Genomic DNA, 17522 nt, shown 5'->3' on the forward strand with positions numbered 1-17522 from the left:
TTATCCTTCTTGGTCTGGTCTCGATGGGAGATGTCCAGGAATTTTGGGAGGAGATCCAACAGATCTGGCGGTCTCTGGAACCAGCTCCATATCCCCCCAGCTCCTTTGGCAGTGCAAGCTTTGTGAGTGTGCTGAGCTCTGAAGCATGCAGGCAGGATCGTTTTGCCCAGAACAGTTGTGGACGCCCCATCCCCGCATCCCCGGAGGCATTCAAAGCCAGGCTGGATTGTGGCTCTGGGCAGCCTGGTCTGGTGGCTGGTGATCCTTCCTATGGCAGGAGGGTTGAAACTAGATGATCTTTGAGGTCCTTTTCAACCCAGGCCATGACTATTGAATCTCTTTAGAAGCATATTTCCCCCCAGATCCCTCCCCAGACCTGTTCTGAGTGTGACAGCCACCCCTCAAGGGCATCTTCACCTCTACTTCCGACTTCCCTGAATACGAGGCTTTTTCCACCTACCTATCAGAGATAGCTGCTTCTGAACAATGAATTAGCTCATCATTGCACAAGGGTAATTAGTTTGTAATTTAAAGTTACCACAATACACCTAGATCTGTGGACACAGTGGTTTGGCTGAAATGCTCCGCCAACATGGAGAGGTGCAGAAGATGCTTAGTGGGCATAGTGTGATGGGCTGCTGGTTGGACTCAGTGATCTTTTAGGTCTTTATGATTCTGTGCTGCTGCTGCTGCTTGCCTGAGATGCTCCAGTGAGCAGGAATTGCCACCCCACATCCCACTGGGCTCTTTGGAATACCCAGCTTAGTCAGAACCCTCTTGGGACGAAGATTGCTGGTAAATCGTATGTCCCCTTTGATCAAAATGTGCTCCTCCCATGTTTTTACCCCTCAAAGGCTGGGTCTGATCCTGTCTGCTGCTTCCCTCTCCCGGGGAGGTTTTCTGCCTCAGCTCCCCACTTTGACCCCACAGCTACCTGGAGCCCTGACCCCACTGGTGACAATAAGGGTCCCTGTGGATGGAGCAGGGCTGAGAGATGCCCCCAGGAGACAGGGGCTCTTCTCCACTTGCCTCAGGCTTCGCGCACATTCCCACACTTACTAATTCTTTTTCCTTCCACAAAGAGACCAGAAAGCCCTAAAATGTACCCCAAAACCCTTTTCCAGCTGTCCCTATCCATAAACAGGGGAAGCAGCGAGGCAGGACCTTCAGATCACTTCTCACTACAGAGCCTTGCCTCTTTTTCTTTTTTTCCCCCTGCTCTCTACCCAAGGAGCTTTTGCCAAAATGCGTTTTCCACATGTTCCCTATTAGTCATGCTCTCTGTCTTACAAATCTGTTACCAGCACCGCTAGCCGATGCTATTAATTTACTTCCAGTCCGCTCAAGAGCTCGGCAGCAAAATTCCAGGCACCGTTCCTAAAACCAGAGCCGGCGGTTTGTTTGGATTTAAAAACCGATGCCTCCTTCCTGCCCGGTATATATAGCACCTTCTCCCAAAGCTTGGGGACACCCGGCGAGGAGAGGGGCTGGGGTGGGAGCTGGGCTGCCCCAGAGGCGGGGTCTGCAGAGCCTTAAATCCTGCCCCAGGGCTCGGCGTCCCAGCGGAGCATGGCGTGAGCACGGCGGGACTTTATCTAGGGCAAGGCGCAGGAATGCTGGTGGAGGAGGGCAAGCAGCACCATGTCTCCGTGAGTACATTTTCCATTGTTTTGCCTTTGGTTTAAACAACTGGGTGGGAAGCGAGCAGAAAGGAAGGATGTCAAGCTAGCTAGATCTATATGCTTTTTTCCTATTTTTCTTTTTTTCTTCTCGTTCTGCTTCTTTTAGACCCAAGTTTTAAAGTTTTTTTCCCAGTTCCAACAGCTGCATCTGCCATTGCACAGAGGGGATTTTGGTGGTGAGAAAGTGGAATCAAGAGCTAATTGCTGGCTCCGTGGGATTTCCACTATTTTAAGGCTGAGCCGAAGGCACTCGAATCGCCGCTGTCGCATTGAGAGATCCCAGCTTCTATTTGTGGCTGTCTGGAAGTGAAACGTGTGCCCGGTGCCAGTCAGCCTGATGTGTGCAGCTGGAATGAATGGGTTCCAAGCTGCGGGGACGCTGGGTCCCCCCTGGGATCTCTCTGCACATAACTGAGCCCCACAAACCCCCCTCACCCTATCCATTCCGTGCTGGAGCCCCACGCGGTCCTTGCTCCACTGGGCTGATCAGAGCAGGATTCTTCCCTTGTCCCCTTCAGCTGCTGTTGTGTGTCTGGGTACGGGGGAGCACAGCGCGGTCACTGAGGTGCAGTCATGCCCAGAGGCACAGCAGGGTCGCAGCAGTACAGGAGCAGCTGGGGGCTGTTTCCTGCACATGTTGCTGCCGTCCAGATGTGCACAGCAGGCTGAGCACAGGCTGTGGCTCGTAGTTGGTATTCTCAGATTGTGTTCTCCAAGCAGTGGCCTTCTGGTTGTTCTGTTAGTTTGTGATTTCTCTCCCTGATGCGGGGGGATTGTGAAGGGTTTAAGCCGATGTTGCCAGGTGCTCCAGTCTGAAATGTGCTTCCTGGAGGAATCAGTGTGTGCTTCGCTAACAAACGTTAGGTCAGAACTTGAATATTTCCTCCAAAATCCATCGTTGCCTTTGTCAAGTCCTCAGTGCCCCAGCAAACTGCTATTGGGAGGTAACTGACCTGTGGGAACTCTGTCATGGAATCACAGAATCAGAATTTGGGTTGGAAAGGACCTTAAAGCCCGTCCAGTTCCAGCCCCTGCCGTGAGCAAGAACACCTCTCACCAGGCCAGGTTACCAAAACCCCATCCCACCTTGCCTTGAGTGCCTCCAGAGGGACATCCACAGCTCCTCTGGGCAGCACTGCCAGTGCCTCACCACCCTCATTGTGAAGGATTTTTTCTTGCTGTCTAACCTAAACTTACCATCTTTAGTTTAAAGCCATTATCTCCTGTCCTGTCACTACGCTCCCTGAGAGCTTGCAGCTGACTGGGGATGCTGATGGGTGGCACAGAGACCACCAGGCTGGGTCCACTACCCAAGCCCCAGCCCTGCCCTGGCTGCACAGATGCTCCAGAGATGGATGTGCCATGTCCCACAGTGGGCAATCAGCACCCCAGTGCCTCCTCTTGCCACCCCTACCTGCTGAGTCTTGGCCGAGGCCCGGCGTGAATCCTGCAAGTCAGGCAGTGCCCCATTCTGCTCATGACTGAATAGGCACACAGAGCAAAGGAAGGTTTGCTCTGCTTTGAAGGGGAGCTACTGAGTCTGAAAAAAGCCAAAGGCATTCACAAGGGGTGATGTCCCATCCCTGAATAAATAGTCATAGAATCACAGAATCGTTTGAGTTGGAAGAGATCCTTAAAGGCCATCTGGTCCAGCTCCCCTGCACTGAACTGGGAAACCCACAGCTCCACCAGGTGCTCAGAGCTGCATCCCCCGACCTTGGGTGTCTCCAGCGATGGGTCACCCACCACCTCTGTGCACAACCTGTGTCAGTGCTTCACCACCCTTACTGTAAAAAATCTTCACCCTTCTATTCAGTCTAAAATTAAAAAACGCAATGCTAAACCAGAGTTCTCCAATAAATAAAGAATAGCGCTGTGGGGATCACTTTCCACATTATTTTGTGGTTGAACCACTGTGTCTGCAGCAGTATTTCTTTACTGACTGTTGGGTCCAAGGCATCATTTCTGAGGCAGGAGATGGGGATTCTGGTTCCTGTAGCGTGGAGAACTTCAGCAGGTTCTCTCCCCTCAACTTAAGGGGAGAGAGGAGACCTTCTCACCTCCTCTCCCAGCTGGGCCGTGCTGCTTCCTTACTCCTTGCCTCAGTTTCCCCAGCTGCAGGACAGGAACATTCCTCAGCACCATCTGCAGAGTGCTCCCACAGTCCCCCTCTGGTGTGTGAAGACTCGGAAGTTTGGGTTCGCAGAGGATTTGTTTGATCTAGAAATAGCAGGGTTAGAAAATTCCATCTGCTGGCTCTCGGGAGCCCTCGACAGTGGAAGAATTTCGCTGCATCTTGAGCCTTGGGCCGCATCATTGCTTCCCAGGGCTGCAGCAAGGCGGGTGCTGAGCAAACCAGAGCTGCTTGGCGCCCGTCCTAAGAAGCAGCAGGAACAAAATGACATTCCAGGAAAGCAAAATGTGGAGAACAGAGCAAATCATCTTGCATTTCTTGCTCCTTTGCTGTTGCTCGTGCTTGTTCGCACTCCAGGCCTAATCCACGGGATCAAAGCCTCCAGTGCAAACCTTGGGGTGTGATTTGGTGTCTCCATGTAAAAGTGCTGCAAAGCTGAGCCAGGACCAGACTCGTGTCTTGTGGCATGATTCGTCCTCCTTGACTTTTACCTCTGTAAATGAAAGGGCTGTGGGGCAGCACAGGGATTTGGGTAGGCTTGCTGTAGGTTGGGCTCTCAATGAAGGTTACGAGCCTGGTGCAGAGGAGGGATGCAGGTTTGCAGAAAGGATGAGCCCATTCTCTGCTGCTTGAGGGTGAGGGGTCGTCATCCCCCAGCATGATGCCCTTCATGTCCGGGTGCTTTCCCCATCGCTCTCACCCCTCCGTACAATTACCACCTGTCTTTAGTGATGCCTGGAGGGCTGAGGCGCTCCAATGATGCCAGGGAGCTCAGGGTGAGACCCCACTGCAAGGCAAGCTGAGCACAAAATGGTTCCACTTCCTCTCCAGCTGTCCAGGTCTTCTAATAAATGCATGGTTTTCTCTGAAAGCTTTGGAAGGTTTATTTATAAAACAGTCTGCATTTGATTTAAGCATTTGTTTTTCAAGAGGGACTTAAAAGGGACGTCAGTCTGTAAATATAAATATTCCCATTCTTTTTTTGATTCTTTGCATTTTTCTAGGTTCACTAATGAAAGACATTTCAGCATCCCCTGCTCCTGCATTCAGCCCAGATGCCTGAGCCCATGGCATGTGAGCAAGCAGCTATCACAAGTTGAGCACCCTTCTGTGTGCCTAGGTGGCTGCCATGTTGTATTGTATTCATTATCAGTTACCCAAGGACTTCCCATCCTGAAACAGGGCAACAAAATGTGTTGATGGGATGTTAACTTACAGCTGTGTGGGTTTTTTTTGCCCCTTCTTCCTGCAGGTTATAACTGAGTAGCCCTTATGACCAACATGAGCTGGAGCTTTCTCACCCGCCTGCTAGAAGAGATCCACAACCACTCCACCTTCGTGGGGAAGGTTTGGCTCACCGTGCTCATCGTCTTCCGCATCGTCCTGACGGCGGTCGGTGGAGAATCCATCTACTCTGATGAGCAAAGCAAGTTCACTTGCAACACCAAGCAGCCCGGCTGTGACAACGTCTGTTACGATGCCTTCGCCCCGCTGTCACACGTTCGGTTTTGGGTCTTCCAGATCATCATGATATCCACACCTTCAGTCATGTACCTGGGCTACGCCATCCACCGGATCGCCCGGTCAGCGGAGGAGGAGAAGAAGTTCAAGGGCTTCAAGAAGAAGAAGCAGTTTGCTTTGAACTGGCAGGCGGTGCGCAACATGGAGGACGCGATGGAGGCGGATGAAGAGGAGCCCATGATCTCCGACGACGCAGCAGAAAATGAGAAAGCCAAAGCCAAGCCCAAGAGCAAAGAGCAGCAAAAGCACGATGGGAGGAGGCGAATCCAGCAGGAAGGACTGATGAAAATCTACGTCTTCCAGCTGCTTACCAGAGCTTCGTTTGAAGTTTGTTTTTTGATAGGGCAGTATTTGCTCTACGGTTTTGAGGTAGAAGCTTATTTTGTCTGCAACAGACTGCCTTGTCCTCACACGGTGGACTGCTTTGTGTCCCGGCCAACTGAGAAGACAATCTTTTTGCTGGTGATGTACGTGGTGAGCTGTCTGTGCTTGCTGCTGAACATGTGTGAGATGTTCCATCTGGGCTTCGGGACCATCCGAGATGCCATCCGCAACCGGAAAATCAACAGCTTCAGGCAGCCCCCCTACAACTACGCCTACCCCAAGAACATCTCCTGCCCCCCCGAGTACAACCTGGTGGTGAAATCGGAGAAGTCCACCAAGATCCCCAACAGCCTGATGGCTCACGAGCAGAACCTGGCTAACGTTGCGCAGGAGCAGCAGTGCACCAGCCCGGATGAGAACATCCCAGTGGACTTGTCCACCCTCCACAAACACCTGCGAGTGGCCCAGGAGCAGCTGGACATAGCGTTTCAGAGCTATGGCAGCAGCCAGGGCAACGCGCAGCCCTCCCGGACCAGCAGCCCTGCCTCGGGTGGCACGGTGGTAGAGCAAAATAGGGCCAACACGGCCCAGGAGAAGCAAAGCGCTAAGCCCAAGGCGTCCTTGGAGAAAGGCAGCTCCAGCAGTAAGGATGGAAAGACGTCTGTGTGGATATAGCCTGTCTGCCAGCAGAGAGGGCAGCGTTAAGTGGGGTTTTATTTGGGGTTCTGTTTTTCAGTATGTCTCGAGTTTATTTCACAGGGCACAGATGCATTTTTTCTGTGGAAGTCAAGAGAGAAAAGGAATTTCAGACCAATTTAGTACTGTCTTCCGGTGCATTAACAAAAGACATTTCCTTCCTCTTTCCAACACGTCCTCCAGCCGGGAACCTCCAGTGAGCGACAGCGACCGCTGCATCCCGCCGAGGCTGGACAGCCTGCTGTGATGGAAGCAGGGAGCAGCTCCCACACACAGTGCTGCAGTCAGACGGCCTTTAATTACTAAATATCCTTAATCAAAATTAATTTCCGATCCCTTGATTAGAAAGGAAAGTGACTGATACGTCGATGAACTTTCACGGCACGCTCCCAGCTAACGTCTCACCGGAATTTTTCAGTGCACAGCAGGCAGCACTGGAAGCGAAGGCAGCAGAGGTGCATGCATAGCACAGCACTGATGGATTTCATCTTTCATTGTGTGCTGAAACAAAAAGCAAACACGGCCAAACACTCCGCAGTGTGAGTTGGCAGTGACACTGCTGCTCGTACTGGTGCCTGCGTAGCGCTTGCTACAGATGGAATCACTGCAGTTACAGTGTTTTTAACAAACTGCTGCTTCACATCATCAGAAAGTGCCTTTTTGCAACCAGGAAAACAAAGTCATAAAGGGTGTCGACTTCTTCACGTGCTAAATTTGAGTAAAGATGGGAAGATCAGTGTTGGCAGGTTTGTTTTTCTGTTTAATCGAACTGTTATACATAGTGGCAGACAGCAGACCTATGCATAGCGCGTATACGATGCGTGTGTGTGCACATGTCAGCATATATATGGACACATGAACATGTGTGTGTGCATATAGATACATAGAGATATATATATAAATGTGATATCAACCCTCTGGTAATTTTACAGCCTTCCACTTTCCCTGGGAAATCTTGTTGGATCCAGAAGGAGTGTCAGTGGGAAACGGGCAGGTTTCCATACACTTGCTAGGCGGCTCAGCAGAAGACCTGGTGGACAGGACCCAGGGCAGCAGCAAGAAGTTTGCCTCTGTTTTATGGAGAGATTTTGTTGCCTTTGCTTGGTTTTAAGGCAGTCTCCTTGCAGTTGCAGGAGCTCCAAGGCTCCTGCTGGTGCTGGATGTGCTTTGGTGGGTGATTTCATCCTGGAGCTGAGGCGTTCTTGAGATGCCTGTGGTGATTCACCACCATGGAGGCAAAGTAGGCAGAGCCTTCCAGATCACACTTTACAAGGAAGAATTAAATCCTTACAGAATACAGCATCATTCCTGTGCTGAGCTGCTCCCTTACAGCCACGCCAGCATACAAGCCCTCATGTCACTATTCCTTTCATGTTACTTCTTGATGGGCTCTTACTCATGACCCTGAGATCAGTCTCTGAAGCCTTGAGGGCATCTGCTCTCCCCAGCCAGCACGAAAGCTGTGCAATGCCCCTGGAGAACAGTGCTGGTAGCAAACAGTAGGTTTTAAAAGGTGCAAAGAAATGTTCTCTGAGGTATCCAACTGCAAACATTCGGTATGGCTTTGAGTAACAGTCTGGAGACAGCTCCAGGCTTGTTCCCGATCCTGCAGGAGGCACTGCCTGGAGCGCTGCCTGCTCTTGCTGCTGGAGTTGTTCTCTTTGGATACAGGCAGCTGCATCCCACAGGAGGCTCAGTGCATCGTGCAGCAGCACTGGTCTGCAGCAGCACACACACATCGCGTGCAGGGATGTTTTGTAATGTGAATTTTCCATCAGAGGCTCAGAACTATGAGGTTCTGAGCACGGTTCATCAGAGGTTCACAGCACAGTGGTAGGACAAACATATCTGCCCACGCTGATCCTTGGCCTACATATGGGCACCCACCCACTCGGGCAACGCAGGGAGACTGGGTGCTGCTGGCAGTGCTATCATGAAGGTACAGACAGCCCAGGGCTTATTCCCCTGAAGATTTGGGGTGTTTGAAGACTGTCTTATCTCTGTTAGCTCTGCTGTAAGCCAAGCAACCCTACTTTCACCAGCCTGTCATTTCCGTGCCATGGATCCAGCACGCCAAGAGGGATGATCAGGCAGTCCTGCAGCAGATTTGCAGCCTCCTCCAGGCTGGTGTCACCAGCACATTTAATACGCACACGCTGTTTTCCATAGTGGGAGTCAATAATTGCAGTATTGATGAGCACTGGAGCTGGGGCAGACACTTGGGTGTTCGATACCAGCTCCTCATCAGGCAGGGTAACTGCTCACTCTGCCGTCCTCCCAGCCAGCCCTGCTCATCTGTAGGGCTTGAAAACTTCCTTGTATAAAATGCTTTGCAAATGAGGGCTGATCTCACTTTCCCATTTTTTTTTTTCTTCTTTTTCCAAGCTTTTTGACAGGGATTGAAGCAAAAGGGCACGCTGCTGGCAGGACTGCTTAATGCCAGGATCTTGTGGTGGGCTGCCAAGCTCCCATACGCTCCTCCATACCAAGAAGGAGCCGCCCCTGTTCCTCCAGCCACCAGCATGAGTCAGATAGCCCTATAAATATGGAGGCTTATTATTATAATTAGATATACCGAATTGCTCACTTCCCCCTTTCCTCCACTGCTTGCCCTCTGGAGCTCTTAGGATGTTGTGTGCTCCACTGAGTCACCTCCACCACCAAGGCACCGACGTCTCCGCAGCAGTGACCCCTTCCAGAGCAGGAAGGGAAATCCCGTCTTTACTGTGTCTGTTAGGGCAGGAAAAGGATAGGAAGGCAAAATATGTGTAACCACAAGCAAAAGCCCCGCCACAAACCAAACCGGCGGCTTGAGGAATTTCAAGCAGACGACGGGCAGCATCGGCCATGGAAGAAATGCCAGTATTACAACTAATGCTTTGCTTTCTTTTCTGCAGGTTACTCATTTAGTTCACGCTCCAGACGGGTTTAGCTCTGTAGCTGAACTAATCATAAATGTTGATTCCCTCACTAAGCTTTGCTGGATAAAGTGCCCGCCCTTGCGTTTCTGTTCTTACCATTCAGGGCCAGGAATGTCCCACGTAAAAGCCAGATTACCTTGTTGCTTGCATTGCATTCCACTGGAAAATACTTGAACTTAACTCAAGGCCATAACCAGTCTGTGCTGTTATGAAGTTTCTGGGATATTTTTTTTTTGTTCATTTTTTATGTACTAACTGTATTTGTACTAGAAAATTTTTGAGTATGAGGTTGAATCTCTCTAAGTATTTCTCAGTGTAAATGTTCCATCTGGACTGTAGTTAGGTTAAGCATTGGTCAAAAGAGAATGAAACATTAGCCCGACTCTTCAACCGGCTATTCCACGTCCATTACTAATAAAACAGAATAAAACTTACATTTTGTTACAGAATGCAAAGTGTGTGATGTTTCCGTGAGAAGGAAGACGAGTGTTGATGAGAAGAAATTCTTCCCCATCTATTGTTTGCCTGCTTTAGCCATATAAGACCTCTATTTTCCCACATACAGCTATAAATCACTGCAAAATATTTTTGCCTTAAGAAGTAGTTGACCTTCTGGTTGTTTGGGATGTGTTGTCTCTCTGATGAATCACTGCCTGCAGTTCCTTCAGGCATGGAGCTGAAGCTGCCTAGGAAAGCCTGTGCTCCGAAAAGTGAAAAAACTTTGCTGAGTCCGGGAGAAGTTACGGCTGCAGCAGAGTAAATGATGGGAGAGGCCTTTGAGAAGACCTGCCCTGCAAGAGAATCACAAAAAAACAGGATCATTCAGGTTGGAAAAGACCTCTGAGATCCCCAAGTCCAACAGCAACCCATCCCCACCACTCCCACTACCCGTGTTCCCCAGTGCCACATCTCCACGGTTCTTAACAGCTCGGTTTTCTTAAACACCTCAGTTCCTGCTCCTGCCATGAACACACATTAGGTACATTCACTCACCACCACTGTCCAAAGAGGCTTCTGCAAGCCTCTGGGTGCATTTCTCTCCATTCCTGTGGCAGTTGCAGTATCTCCAGGATTCCATTGGCTCCTACCTAGAGGCAGAGAATAAGGGACTCTGCTGGGAGTCCATGGGGAAGGTGCACAGCCAGGAGTGCCTCAGTGCTACAGAAACCAAATAAAAAAAAATTGCTAATTAACAAGGTGTCCTTAAACGAGCAAGTTCTGGGAAATAGGGGGAATTCATCCTTGCTGTTGGGTGCTGGGTTGATGTCAAAGTGAAGCATGCTTTGGTGACTGAACTTAGCGTGGTGCTGCTGTGGCACTGACCTCTGCATCCCACATGGAGTTGTCAGGGGAAGGTCTGGCGGGGATGAGAGAAAGGTTCTTCCCCTGGAAGAGGCTGCCCAGGGCAGAGGAGCATTTAAGGCACAGGGCAAGGGTTGAACAACTGTAGCTCATGAGAGTTTGTGGATGACAGCTTGTGCACCCCAAAGAAAGGCAGGAGAAAGTAAGCTAAGCTGTTTCCGAGGTGTTTGAATATGTCTGCTTGGATGTTCCCAAGGAGGTTTAGGGGGATGTCCCTCTGTTCTTGGCTCTGGTGGAGCTGCACCTCCAGTGCTGCGCTCAGTTCTGGGCCCCCCACTATGAGAAAGACATTGGAGCACGTCCAGAGAAGGGTCTGCAGCACAAGACTAGTGGGGAGTGGCTGAGGGAACGGGACTGTTCAGTTTGGAGGAGGCCACAACCTGAAAGCAGTTGGTAGCAAGGTGGAAGTCAGTCTCTGAACCCAGGTAACAGTGATAGTAAAAGAGGGGATGGCCTCGAGGTTTGTCAGGGGAGGTTCAGGTTGGATATTAGGAACTATTTATTCTCTGAAAGAGTAATAATGCATTGGCACAGGTGTTCCAGAACCATGGAGATGTGGCAGGGGGTCAGGGGGTGGGGTGGGGTTGGACTTGGGGATCTCAGAGGTCTTTTCCAACCTGAATGATTCTAGGTCCTCTTTGGGACAGGGCTTGGTCGGGAGCATTGCATTTTGTCACCCTGCCACCAACGCTCCAATGAGAGCCTTAAGTGCAGAGGAACGACGGATTCTGCTCCACTCTCAGACCCCAGCTGCAGCGCTGCGATGGACTCAGGGGCATGCAGGATTAAAACAAAGGCTTCCTATTTCTTTTCCATTTTCGCTATTTTTTTTTCCTCTTGCCACTCCCACCAGCAGCCCCCACCCGCCTGACGCACGGACCCTCACGGCTCCGCTATGGGGGCGCGGCCAGCCAGAAGGGGCGTGGCCAGGCAGAGGAGGGCGCGCCCCGCTCCCCAGCGCTCCTCCCCGCCGCGAGGTGGCGCCGACACACACAAGATGGCGGCAGAGGCGGCAGGAGCCGACGGGCGCCCCTGACAACCAGCCGCCATGTTGGTGAGGGCGGCGGCCGGCCTGCCCGGGCTGCGGCGGCTGTTGGGGCGCGGTGGGAGCGGGGACGGCGCCTGGCGTTGTTTCCCGCTGGGCCGGGCGCTGCTGAGCGTGCGGGGCGCCGAGGCGGCCGTTTTCCTGCAGGGGCTGCTCACCAACGACGTCACGCGGTTGGTGGCGGTGGGGGAGGGCCCCGCGGGGCCGCCGCGCGCGCTGTACGCGCATGCGCTCAACGTGCAGGGCCGCTGCCTGTACGACCTTCTCGTGTACAGGTGAGAGCGGGGGGAGGAGCTGGGCGAGAGCATTGCCGGGCCGGGGGCGGAGGGGCAGGCCGTAATTCCACCTTACTGCCACCGGGCGGGCCTTGGGATCTCAGTGTGCTTACCCAACCTGAAAGAGGCTGTGAGTGTTGTGATACAGGGTGCCGAGCGCTGCCCCTGGCATTTGCCGGATTCAGACCAGGGTTGAGATAATAGAGCCTGTTTGAAGCGCAGGATCGTTTGAGTTGGAAGGGATTTGAGTTGGATCTCTGAAGGCCGTGGGGTCCCAGGCACCCACAGCTCCATCAGTGCTCACAGCCCCGTCCCCTGACCGTGGGTGCCTGCAGGGATGGGGCACCACCGCCTCTCTGGGCAGCCTGTGCCGGTTCTTCAGCACTCTTATTATGAAAAACCTTTCTTTGTATCCAGCTGAAGTCTCCCTCCTTTTATTGTACTTCCTCTGTTGGGGGTTTGGCTTTCCTGACTTTGTAGGTGTTGCTTTTTTAAGGCTTCACGAGAGTCAAGAAGAAGAGCCACACATCCTGCTGGAGTGTGACAGCAGCGTGCTGGACGCCGTACAGAAACATCTGAAGCTGTACAAGATCCGGAGGAAAGTCAGCATCAGCCCTTGCCTGGACCTCACATTGTGGGCCGTCATCCCTGGGGAGCAGGCTGGGGACATCAGCAGCTCCCTCGCACAATGTGCAGAGCGGGCTCTGGTTTTAACTCCTGACCCCAGGGCAGAAGTCATGGGCTGGAGACTGATTGTGAAGGCGGGAGCAGATTTACCAGAGGTTATCCCTGGAAGTCGTGTTGAAAACATTCAGGATTACCACAGGCACAGGTATAAGCAAGGTAAAGCCACGTCCCGTTTGGTACTCTGCTGTTGGATTTGGGATAAGTAAATTTATTATCAGGATCTTGTGATCAAACTGCACACTCTGATGTGAGGCAGTGGGTTAGAAAGCCACAGGGGTGTGCGTTGGTGTGTTTAACTTCGTAATACCTGCAGAAAGTTTTGCTGCTTTGAGGATGTGAGTAATCCAGTGCTCTGCCTTGTGACAGAATCAAGAACTATTCATTTGCTAAGAGAGAAACTTCAGTGGTTTGAGTCATTCTGATTATTTTGGAACGATGCACCGTTTGTGTTTTCCTTGTTACTAAGGAAAGAAAATGAAACACCGCAGTGTGCATTCCTAAAAATGTACTGCTGGATTTGCAGAGTTAACTCAGAGGCCAAGGCCTGTGTGTTTGATTTGAAAGGGAACTCAATCCTGAAGGCCTCTGCAGAGCTGCTGTTGATCTTAATGTGTCCATGCAGACAGGGGATTAAATTCATTAGCAGACTGAAAGAGGATGGTCCTCTGCTAATAAACGGTGGTCATGACCCGAGTCCATCTGGTGCAGAAAAACAAGCTGTTAATGGGTCAGAGTGGGCTGCAGTGCAGTGGTGTGCTGCCTGCCAGGAGTCCCAGCACTCCTCTGTGTGACACTGCACAAACCTGGGTCCAGCACTGGCCACAAAAGGAGCGCTCCTAGCTTTAGCAAGGACAGCTGGCCATCTTGCTTGCATGGAAATAAGTCTGACTGACATTGAAGCCTACCCGTGGGATGCAGGCGAAAACAGTTTGTTTTTCCATTGACATTAAATGTTGATGTCTTTGTGTGGGAGTCTGTATGGCTCTGGGTGCTTTGCATTTCCACCAGTATGTCTGTAAAGTGCTATAAGTTTCACAAAATTAGGTTTCAGTGCAGTTTTTCCAATTACATTTTAAAATAATCTTTGCTACCCCCGTGTGTTTATAGCTTGTGATGTATTAACACCCAGACCAGAGTACTGGCAAGCTCATGGCTTCGCATTGCTTCTTCTCACCTCTGGCTTTATAACACAGAGGAAGAATACTCCAGAAATCTCAAATGCCAGAGATCTTACTGTATTTCCTTTCTTTCCCTAGGAATTCCTGAAGGTGTGAAAGATCTCCCTCCCGGAGTAGCCCTTCCACTGGAATCCAACCTGGCCTACATGAACGGCGTCAGCTTTACCAAAGGCTGTTACATCGGGCAGGAGCTAACAGCCAGGACCCACCACATGGGTGTCATTCGCAAGCGTTTGGTGCCCGTGCGGTTTTCAGTTCCTCTTCCTGAGGAGAGCGTTCCTGAGGGTGCTGAAATCTTGACTGAAACAGGAAAGGCAGCTGGCAAGTTCCGGGCTGGAGGAGATGAACTTGGCATAGCTTTGCTGAGGCTGGCTAATATAAATGAACCACTCTGCCTAAATGTAGCAGGTGATAAAGTGAAGCTCACTGCAAGTATACCTGAGTGGTGGCCGAAAACTGCCGGCAAATAAATGAGGAACCACCACTTGCACATTTGCCTTATTGAGAATGTATTTTGGTTGGAAAGGTGACTCAGCTGTTGTCTGTGGTGTTGATGAAGGTGTATTAGCTGAATTCTGCAAGATGGGCTTAAACTGCAGGAGTGCCAACCAGCAGCAGGTTGCTGTTACATGTTGTGGAGACACCTTTACAAGGCAGGGTATGCAGGAGGCAGCCCCGCTTTTGTTTAGGGGATGTCAGGTGCTGCTGGGTTTGACTCCGGCTGAGTTTCACTGCTGTGTGCACTGAAATCTTCTGTTCATGGTATCCCAGCTGTAGTATTGGAGAGCATGCTGAGTTTACCTTCAGTAGGTTATATTGTTGCTATCTGAACTCAGGCTGAAGTGTTCATTGCAAAATATTTGATGCATTGAGCTTCTGATTAAACTTGCTGATTGGGTGGGTGTTGTTTCCCAGCACTCTACCTGCTAATTATGTTCGGGAAGAGGAATAGAATACCTTCTACTTCTGCTTTCGGATCTGCTTTCAATGTCACCCACGATGAGAAATGTGGGAAGACACAAATGTCCCCTTCCTGTGCCCTGCCTCAGAGCCAGCAGAGGGAGCACAGCCAGCAGCAACCTGCATCTGAGCTCCTCTGCCCTTGCTCACCTTGGCCATGCATGCTTCATTCACTCAGACAACTGTTTCAGAAAGGAAAGTGATATTTTACAGAAATGAAGGGCTTTAGGGCGCTGCCAGCAGCCACTATTGTATTGGTGTACTGGTCCTTGGCTGAATAATCTGTTACTATGTTTATCCTACAGTGTAACTGACCAGGTAACCAACAACAGTTGTTGTCTTGGCATCTTAGTGATTTGTGTCTGACTGCGCAGTTACACAGGAGGAAAGATTCCTGGTGCTGTTTTAGTTACACAGTTGCAAATGAAAGTAATGCCCAGGTGAAGGTGTTGTGTTGAAATGCACAAAGCAGGAGGACTGTGAATGGACCCTAATGTGAACTGTCTTGAAGACTTCAGCACGGCTGTGGTCTCTGGAGGGGTCAGTGCCACCTTGCTTAGCCTGGTGTTCATGGCAGGATTTTCACCATATTCACTTCTCTGACCATTCCTGTTCTCCTGAGACCGATCTGTATTCCTCACACAAAACAAACCGTCCCTAGCTGAGGTTTTCTCACCCTTCCGTCCCTCTGAGTTTTCAGAACAACCCAAGACTTCATTGTTGCTTTGCTGCTTTTTATTTTCTCTCTCGTGCTGCCCTTCTGCCTTCCAGCTTGTTCCTTCTGCAATCTTCTTGTTCCTTCTGCAATCACTGCATCCCTCTCTTCTCCCCCAGAGCCAGGCAGATTCTGTGCTTACTAACCCTCTCAACCTGTGGTAATTTATAGGAGGCCAATTTATTTTTATATTACAATAAGTCCCATGTGTCCAGTCTGGTAATGGCATGGATGGTGAGAAGGGGGCGATGAGAGATTGAGCAGGTGACTGAAAAAGCTCTTGTGTGCGTATTTGTAATAAAAAACATCCAAAGTGCATTTTGGTACTGTGAGGAGGAATTATCTATGAAAAATGCTTTTGTTGTTTAAAACCCCTTATGCTTGCTGTGAATGGAATCTGTGAAGTATCTCATTAAAAGTTTATTGGATTGTAATTTAAATGATTGTTCTGAGAGACTAGCTCTTGTTTACCTTGTGAGAACAAACAACAGATGAGGTTTTAGGGTTGGCTGCTGACCAGAGAGATGGTCTACATTGCACTGACCTGTTCTGATGGGTTTGGGATTTCTAACAAACTCTCTGTGCTGGAAAAATAAAGTGCAGTTCTTCATGCTTTCAGGATCCTCTGAATGTGAGCCTGTGGTGATGCTGCTTTGTCAGAAGCAGCGTTTTCTCTCATCCATCCCCTGCACAAAGCCTGCCCCAAATGGTGCTGTTGTGCTGTTGCCACAATGTGTGTGCAGCCTGAATAAGCACAGCATTTATTCTGCTTGGGGAAGCCCTTCACCTCATCTCAGGTGTGCACACATTTCTGAAACGTTTGCAAAGCTTTTCTGTTGCTAACAACTGTTTTGTTGGGGTTTTGTTAGCTTGTTTCTGAGTGCAGGTAATACATATGTACACCCAAAAAAAACACCCTTGGGTTGGGGTTGATGTTGAGGGTTTGTAGGCCACTTCTGGAGCTGATGAGGGTCATGGAGAGAAGTCTGAGAGGCAGCCCCGTCCCTGCCAGCCTCATTTTTTAACGAGGTGCTCCATCACTATGGGCTTTGGGCTGAAAGGTCAGAGGACAAGCTGCGCTGTGCCAGGCGGCACTCATGGCATGCATGCTCCTTATGGACAAGCAGTGATCGGTCTCATTCAGTTGTGGCACAGCTGAATGAAGCATAAAGGAATCTGCTGCTGAATGGAGAAGCTGTCAGGCAGAGGCCAGTCAAAAAGTAGCCCTTCCTGTCGGTTGCATGAGCTAACAGGCTGAAATGGGACTTCTAGCAATAGATTTCAGCAGGAAGAAAGAAACACTGAGAAATAAATCACTGAAGTGCCACTGCCTGCATGATCTGATGCCTTTATAGGAAGGAGCTGCCTCACTGCAGACTGCCCGTATTCTTCTCAAACTGCTTGCTCTGAAACGTCTAACCAAATGAAGTCTGCAAGAAACGTCACACAGTGCAGCCCAGGCTGAGAACGGGACACTTTTATGGTACAACTTCACCGCTTTTCTTTGATTTTTCTCACCTGCTGCCCCCGTGTGCCCAGTTCAGCTGCACGCATTACCTCGGGCATGAAGTAAACCCACACCGGGGTTGTTTGTTTGTCTCAGACCAAACACAGCTGAAAAATCTCAGCCAAAGAAAAAAAAACCACAACAATTTGCATTAGTGAACGTGTGTAGGGATTCCTTGTTGTGACTTAAGAACTGCGGCAGCTTTGTCTGTAAGATTCTTGGGCTCTGTGGGTGGGGAGTTGCTCCATGAGAGCCAGCAGCAGAAGGGCTGTTCTGGCCAAAAAAACCTTAGAATCATTAAGGTTGGAAAAGACCACTAAGATCATCTGGTCCAACCTCAGCCCATGAGCTTTGTAAGCACTCGGGTCGCTCCTAACCTCCAAAGCCATGGGAATCACCTGGTTCTGCTGAAATCAACGGGATGCTTTTTTTTTTTCCTCCTCTCAATCGCCACAGTGACAACGGTTCACCCTGTGAGAACAAGGAGGTAGGGGATGGGGAGACGTGGTTTTAGT

General features: G+C 50.4%; 2 protein-coding genes across 8 annotated transcripts in view; both read left to right on the plus strand.

The window, feature by feature from the left end:
- GJC2 (gap junction protein gamma 2) overlaps positions 1 to 9722 on the plus strand; it is a 31687-nt gene extending 21965 nt beyond the window's left edge. For 4 of the 5 annotated variants that reach the window (XM_042888145.1, XM_042888148.1, XM_042888147.1 and 1 more), the window contains one exon: positions 5069 to 9722. In XM_042888145.1, the coding sequence (XP_042744079.1) occupies positions 5089 to 6336 (1248 nt within the window). In that variant the 5' untranslated portion in view covers positions 5069 to 5088 and the 3' untranslated portion in view covers positions 6337 to 9722. Of the gene's footprint in view, positions 1 to 2; positions 1650 to 5068 lie in introns of those variants that run through there. The other variant, XM_042888143.1, reaches the window with a different exon arrangement.
- A 1897-nt stretch (positions 9723 to 11619) lies between these two features.
- On the plus strand, positions 11620 to 16130 carry IBA57 (iron-sulfur cluster assembly factor IBA57). Of its 3 annotated transcripts, none has more exons than XM_042888604.1 (3): positions 11620 to 11694; positions 12457 to 12803; positions 13904 to 16130. In XM_042888604.1, the coding sequence occupies exons 2-3, from the start codon at positions 12698 to 12700 to the stop codon at positions 14293 to 14295; spliced, it is 498 nt and encodes a 165-aa protein (XP_042744538.1). In that variant the 5' UTR covers positions 11620 to 11694; positions 12457 to 12697; the 3' UTR covers positions 14296 to 16130. The 3 variants fall into 3 exon arrangements, with proteins under 3 accessions (XP_042744538.1, XP_042744533.1, XP_042744534.1); XM_042888599.1 differs by having other exon boundaries at positions 11689 to 11960; XM_042888600.1 differs by lacking the exon at positions 11620 to 11694 and adding an exon at positions 12022 to 12080.
- Positions 16131 to 17522: the final 1392 nt, after the last annotated feature.

Source organism: Lagopus leucura, unplaced genomic scaffold, assembly GCF_019238085.1.
Source record: "Lagopus leucura isolate 7727_CA_CO unplaced genomic scaffold, USGS_WTPT01 Super-Scaffold_100157, whole genome shotgun sequence".
Classification (NCBI taxonomy): domain Eukaryota; kingdom Metazoa; phylum Chordata; class Aves; order Galliformes; family Phasianidae; genus Lagopus; species Lagopus leucura.

Coding starts and splice junctions, on each gene's coding strand:
- IBA57 (XM_042888599.1), top strand. CDS start 11,689: ATGTTGGTGAGGGCGGCGGCCGGCCTGCCCGGGCTGCGGCGGCTGTTG. Junction 11,961..12,456: donor TACGACCTTCTCGTGTACAG/GTGAGAGCGGGG, acceptor TGCTTTTTTAAG/GCTTCACGAGAGTCAAGAAG. Junction 12,804..13,903: donor CAGGCACAGGTATAAGCAAG/GTAAAGCCACGT, acceptor TTCTTTCCCTAG/GAATTCCTGAAGGTGTGAAA.